Source organism: Diabrotica virgifera, chromosome 7 (assembly GCF_917563875.1).
Source record: "Diabrotica virgifera virgifera chromosome 7, PGI_DIABVI_V3a".
NCBI classification, from domain to species: domain Eukaryota; kingdom Metazoa; phylum Arthropoda; class Insecta; order Coleoptera; family Chrysomelidae; genus Diabrotica; species Diabrotica virgifera.
The window spans coordinates 149,366,387-149,373,222 of NC_065449.1; the positions used below are offsets into that span (position 1 = coordinate 149,366,387).

General features: G+C 31.8%; 1 protein-coding gene across 1 annotated transcript; it reads left to right on the forward strand.

Moving 5' to 3' along the window:
- Positions 1-691: 691 nt before the first annotated feature.
- Positions 692-2,457, forward strand: LOC114342939 (ankyrin-1-like). Its single transcript, XM_028293743.2, has one exon. The coding sequence runs from the start codon at positions 742-744 to the stop codon at positions 2,434-2,436; it is 1,695 nt and encodes a 564-aa protein (XP_028149544.2). The 5' UTR covers positions 692-741; the 3' UTR covers positions 2,437-2,457.
- The last annotated feature ends 4,379 nt before the right edge of the window (positions 2,458-6,836 follow it).

The following is a 6,836-nucleotide window of genomic DNA, read 5'->3' on the forward strand; positions in this document are numbered from 1 at the left end:
TTTTTATTATTTTCTCTTTCTCGCTGATAATTACCACCCCATTTTTGTCCTTACAAACTGTTGTTATTGTTATGTATCCTTGTGTGTATTGCTTGGTTTCATTGTAAAATTTTCTAGTCTCTCTTCTGTTATTATAATCTGTAATTTGTTAATAAGAATCTACATATCGGACTTTCGTAAACCTCGGGCCGATGTGACGATATTTGATACATTCATGAATGATACTAAACGAAGATCGAGTGGATGAGGAATTGCGTTTATTTATTGATGTGAAATGGACATATACGGAGAGAACATCTCGCTCAACTCGCCAGGAAGAAAGACACGTAAGGATCTATGATCAGCTCTCGTAAGGGATGGAGTTTGTGAACCGTCGAAATCGCTCAGCTCGCCAAGACGACGGGGTTCGGAAGATTTCGGAATATGGTCGGGATATACTTAACTCGCCTATTATACCGTGTTGATTATTCTCAGTTCAACGCACGGATAATAATCAAATGGCTTTTCGTTCCGTCTTTTATAGCGTCAGAAATGGTATAGAAACACGTTTTGCTTAATACATTGGCGTACTATAGACGATAAAGTTATATTATCGTCACACAAAGCACATTTTACCTATCAATAAACTATCACTGATATTATTAGTTACTGTTGTACTAACCTCTATATATTTTTTCTATTTCAGATATTTAAAGAACAAAATTTTATCATTAATAAAGTAAACGCAGTGTATTTTTAAATATGGATAAGACTCCACTCCATTTAGCAACAGAATTGGGAAACCTAGATGAAGTTCAACGGTTGATTAAAGGAGGAGCAGATATTAATGCAAGAGATTGCTATGGTTCTACGGCTCTACATAACGCTACATATTTGAAACACATGGAAGTAACCAAATATTTATTGGCGCAAGGTGCAGATGTAAACTCAATCCAATGGTTTACTGAATGTAGTCCCTTACATTCCGCTACGTTCAATAATGATCTTGAAATGATTCGATTATTCACAGCAACTGGAGCAGATATGGAGCGTTCAGATACCTGGGGAAAGGCTCCTATTCATATTGCAGTCGAAAAAGGATATCTAGAAATTGTAAAATATTTTTTAAAAAATGGGGTGTATGTTGATATTATAAATGAAAAATCCAAAATGACGCCCCTTCTTCTGGCTGCCGAACGAGGTTACATTGAAATAGTAGATTATTTACTGTTATATAAGGCCAATATGCGTCTCAAAGATAATTACTATAAACGCAGTGCAATTCATTTTGGTGTTACGGGAGGGAATGTTAAAATTGTTAAAATCCTTATAGAAAAAGGAGTTAATGTAAATGCTAAAGATATTTTTAAGTTAACTCCTTTACATTTAGCTTATGAATATAGGTATTTAGAAATTGTCCAGTTACTTTTAAAAAACGGTGCAATGCGTAACATACAGGTTGCTAATTATTCTCTACTCCATCAGGCATGTGAAACCGGTTGTCTAGAAATGATAAAGTGTTTTATCAGCGCAGGGGTAGACGCAAATTTCGGTACAATTAAAGAATATACTATTCTGCATGTAGCTTGCAAATATGGTCGAATTGAAATGGTTAAATATTTGGTTTCAATTGGTGCTGATGTTAACAAGAAAACTCTACCCAATGGAGCCACTCCATTATATTTTGCGATAAAGAATATGTGCTCAGAAGTTGCAGAGTTCTTAATTCTAAATGGAGCTGATCTAAAAGAAGCTGAATATAAAGGCAAATCTGCTTTATCGATAGCCTTAAAAGATGTGTCAAGTGATTATCCAGAGTCAGAACAGACAGAACAGTATATGGTAGTTGCAAAACTAATAATCAAATATACCCTGTTAATTTGTAATCCCAATGAAAAATATATTCAGGATGGTTGTCCTTTCTTCAAAGTATTATCGCAATACTATAACGACTGCCAAAAAGAAATAACAAGCATGAGGAGTGTGACAATAAAAAACAGTACTGTTTCATTATATCAAATAATTTGTGACTCCAATAAAGGTAACGCGTTTGTTCGATATCTATGTAACGACAATATTAAGAACGAGTTACAAAATATTGAAGATTACCTTAAAGACTTTTCGATATATGGTAATATTCTTCCATTGGTACAACTTAGGATTAAGAACGGCTTTCAAAGAAAGGAATTACTTTCAGATGCTGACTTGATAATGAAAAAAATGGCGCCTAAGTTACCTTCAGAATTAAGATGGAAAGTATTCGACTACTTAAGCATAACTGATATTAAAATTGTGATACAGTCAGATTTATTTAAATGTAATGATTTTAGGGGAGATAGAGAAATATCGCATTCGTGGAATAGATTGCAGCATCCATTTCGTACTCTAATAATTACTTTTATAATCGGGTTGATGCTAATTTTTGTGACTAATCACTTAAACAATATTGAGTATTAGTCCAGAGAAATAAGGTTTTTGTCGGGACACTTGACCAGCCAGGTTGCAATGGATTTTTTGAGTACTATATAGCTAATACATTCTAAATACAAAAATGCCTGTCACAGTTCTGACGAGAATTTTAGTTATTATAGACTTAGGCAAATTTGCAAATTGCATATTTTGCATATTATGCATAAAAGATGCAAAAATATCCAATTTTGCATATTTTTATATAAATGTGCATAAAGTGCATATAATTTGAAATTTTGGTCGTATATACAGTGATGAGCGCGCTAATAACCGGAAAAAAACGCAAAAGATGGAAAACGTAATATATTGCGAAACAAAAGAGAGATGAAACTAGTGGAGGTGGAAATTATCGTTATAAATGTATAAATTAACATTACATTAAATAGTTTCCCATCTTTAGACGTCTGTGACAGGAGTATTTTATAAAATTCTACTGTCACTGTGACAGTTGTCATACTCCTCTGATACGTCTAAAGGTGGGAAACTAGGTAATGTAATGTTAATTTATACGTTTATAGCGATAATTTCCACCTCCACTAGTTTCATCTCTTTTTATTTCGCAATGTTTTCCATCTTTTGAGTTATTTTGCCAGTTATTAGCGCGCTCATCACTGTATATTTTTATATTCATTTAACAAATAGCTTGGAAATCTCAATATTTAATTTTGTTTTATAATCTCTTGGTATTCAGATTTTTGGGATCAGAGCTAATAAAAGATAGCGGCTTATACATAATTTTGTCACGTTTTGTCCTTGATACAAGGGTTCCAAAATCTGCCAGTTTATATCACTAGGTAAAAATTTTTAGTTTGACGGTCCTTTTCACTTTTGTTGTAAAATAAGCCGTGAACACCTGTGTTCAGTGTCATTCATAAAATCAAACTATGGTTTCGTTCAGAAAACTATTATCCAATTGGATTCCTTCAAATTATCATTGTTAGACAGTACATTTTTAATAAAAGAATTTGAATCATTGTGTCAAAACGTTAAAAGTAATACATATTGGAAAGACAACGTTCCAAACATTTTCCAACAACCATGGAAAAAAACAGGGGTTACCAGGTTCTGTCTGAAGTGGTTTAAGTAGTAGCTTGGACATTTTCCGAACCACTTAATTTAGAGCCAACTATTATAGAGAATTTGAAAAATGCCCCAGATACATCAGTTGATGTCGAAAGAAGTTTTTCTATGTACTCAGATAGAAGCCATATGTTTCTGTTAAAAAAACGCATTTGATAATTTTGTTGTTACCACAATTCGAAAAAATATCATTTATTTGTTAAAATACTTAAATATTTAATTACATAAGCTTAGTTATTAAAATACACACACATGTGAACATATTTTAAATATTTTTGTAAATTAAAAAATGTTATAAATATTTTTTATTACATGCATATTTTCTAGATAAACTTGCATATTTTTGGGTAAAATACTGCATATTTGTGCGCATATTTCATACCTTTTTATTTGTATATTTGCCTAAGTCTAGTTATTAGGTAACAAATAAGGGTCAAAAATGGCAGATTTTTCGTTTAAATCGCTACAGCTAAGAATAGGGTAATTAAATATCGTATTTAGAGTATTCATCTTTTAGTAGACGAGCAAAGGTTTAAAATGGCAGTTTCTGAATTTTGGTCCGATCATTTGTTGCTTCGGAAATTTCAATATAAGACTATAATTCCGAAAATAAAAAAACATTTAAAGCACTCATGGGATTGCCGACAGAAGTGAAAACTTTTTATAGTAGTAAGTGTAATATAAATTACGAGCTCAATGTTTTTCCCCATCCAAAAAGAAGTGCTATACCTATATTATATACGCGTTGCGTACGTTCCATGCTATTTATGTATATATACACATAATATACAGTAGGAAAAATGAAAGAATACCCATGAACGAACATATAAAACACGCTGTATTTTCCTGTCACCGTGTCACACAAAAAATTGGACAGCGCAAGTACATGTAATAATTATTGTTACATGTACTTGCACTGGACAATTTTCTTTGTGACACGGTGACAGGAAAATACAGCGTGTTTTATATGTTCGTTCATGGGTATTCTTTCATTTTTCCGACTGTATATACGTACGAAATTTATTTCGTCGAAGCAATGACGGTCGTTAATTTTATACTTTTTGCCCATCTAAAAAGTGCACAACGTTTCTAAAGAAGTTTTCACTTCAAAAATGTATTTCGTCGAAGCAATGACGGCCGCTAATTCAATACTTCTTACCCATCCAAAAAGTGCACAATGTCCCTAAAGAAGTTTTCATTTCAAAAATTTATTTCGCCGAAGCGATGACGGTCGCAAATTCAACACTTTTTCCCCATCTAAAAACTGTATAACGTCTCTAAAAAAGATTTCGCTTCAAAAATTTTTTTCGTCGAAGCAATGACGGTCGCGGTGACGGTAGCTAATTCAATACTTTTTCTCCATCTAAAAAGGGCATAACGTCCCTAAAGAACATTTCAATTCAAAAATTATTTCGTCGAAGCAATGACGGTCGCGATGATGGTCGCTAGTTCAATACTTTTTCCCCATCTAAAAAGGGCACAACGTCCCTAAAGAAGTTTCTACTTTAAACATTTAGTTCATCGAAGCAATGACGGTCGCGACGACGGTCGCTAATTCAATACTTTTTTCCCATGTAGAAAGGGCACAACGTCCCTAAAGAAGTCACTTCAAAAATTTATTTCGTCGAAGCAATGACGGTCGCTAATTCAATACTTTTTCCCCATCTAAAAAGGGCCCTACGTTTCTACAGAAGTTTTCACTTCAAAAATTTATTTCGCCGAAGCGATGACAGTCGCTAACTCAATACTTTTTCCCCATCTAAAAAGTGCACAACGTCCTTAAAGAAATGTTCATTTCAATAATGTATTTCGTCGGAGCAATGACGGTCGCGATAACGGTCACGATGACGGTCTCTAATTCAATACTTTTTCCCCATCTAAAAAGGGCACAACGTCCCTACAGAAGTTTTCACTTCAAAAATTTATTTCGCCGAAGCGATGACGGTCGCTAACTCGATACTTTTCCCCATCTTAAAAGTGCACAACGTCCCTAAAGAAGTTTTCACTTCAATAATATTACTATTATTATACGTACATTATAATAATATACGTACACAATTTATTTCGTCGAAGCGATGACGGTCGCGAAATTAATCCTTTTTTCCCATCCCAAAATAGATTTTACATTTATTTTAAATTTAAATACTTCTACACAATTATATATATATATATATATATATATATATATATATATATATATATATATATATATATATACATGTCTACTTGAGTTGGAAACATATGGGAAACTTTTTTATTATTAATTTTACGAAAAAACGTTATTCTTTATAAAAAGTTCTGCATGCCCCAAAACCTAAGATTCAATCATCAGATATCAAATTTTCTGAATATTATACGAGGTATGTCAAAAAATATGAATTTCGGTCAAGGGTAAAGTACCTTTATTTCTCTCAATATCGAAAATTCTTATGATAAAAAGTTGTTCAGAATTAAAAACTAAGATCAAATATGCAATTACATGCTTCTTATTGAAAAAAAAAATTTTCTCAAATTTAAGGATACCCAACATTGTTTTTAATTATTACAAATATGATAACTCGTTTATTATTCATTTTACGAAAAAAAGTTATTCTTCGTAAAAAGCTTTGCATGGTCTAAAATCTAAGACACAACCATGATATATCAACTTTTATTAATTTTATACGAGGTGTGTCAAAAAATATGAAATTCGCTCAATATTATAGCACCTTTATATTTCACAGTATTTCAATTAGAAGGATGTAATTGCATATTGACACATAGTTTTTAGTTCTAAACAACTTTTTTAATAACTGTTTTCAATATTGTGAAAAATAAAGGTACTTTACTCTTGAGTGAAATTCATATTTTTTGACATAACTCGTATAAAATTAATAAAATGTGATATCTGTTGGTTGCATCTTCGGCCTTATGACCTACAGAGCTTTTTATAAAGAATACCTTTTTTTCGTAAAAGTAATAATAAAAGAGTTATCGTATGTGTAATGAATCAAAACGAAGTTAGTATCAATAAATTTGAGAAAAATTTGGAAAATATTTTTTTCCAATTAGAAGCATGTAATTGCATATTTGAGCTTAGTTTTTATTTCCAAACAACTTTTCAGAATAAGCATTTTCGATATTGAGAGAAATAAAGGTACTTTACTCTTGAACGAAGTTCATATTTTTTGACATACCTCGTATAATATTCAGAAAATTTGATATCTGATGATTGAATCTTAGGTTTTGGGGCATGCAGAACTTTTTATAAAGAATAACTTTTTTTCGTAAAATTAATAATAAAATAGTTTCCCATATGTTTCCAACTC

Excerpts from the sequence above, each read along its gene's own strand:
- LOC114342939 (XM_028293743.2), top strand. The coding sequence starts at position 742 with ATGGATAAGACTCCACTCCATTTAGCAACAGAATTGGGAAACCTAGAT.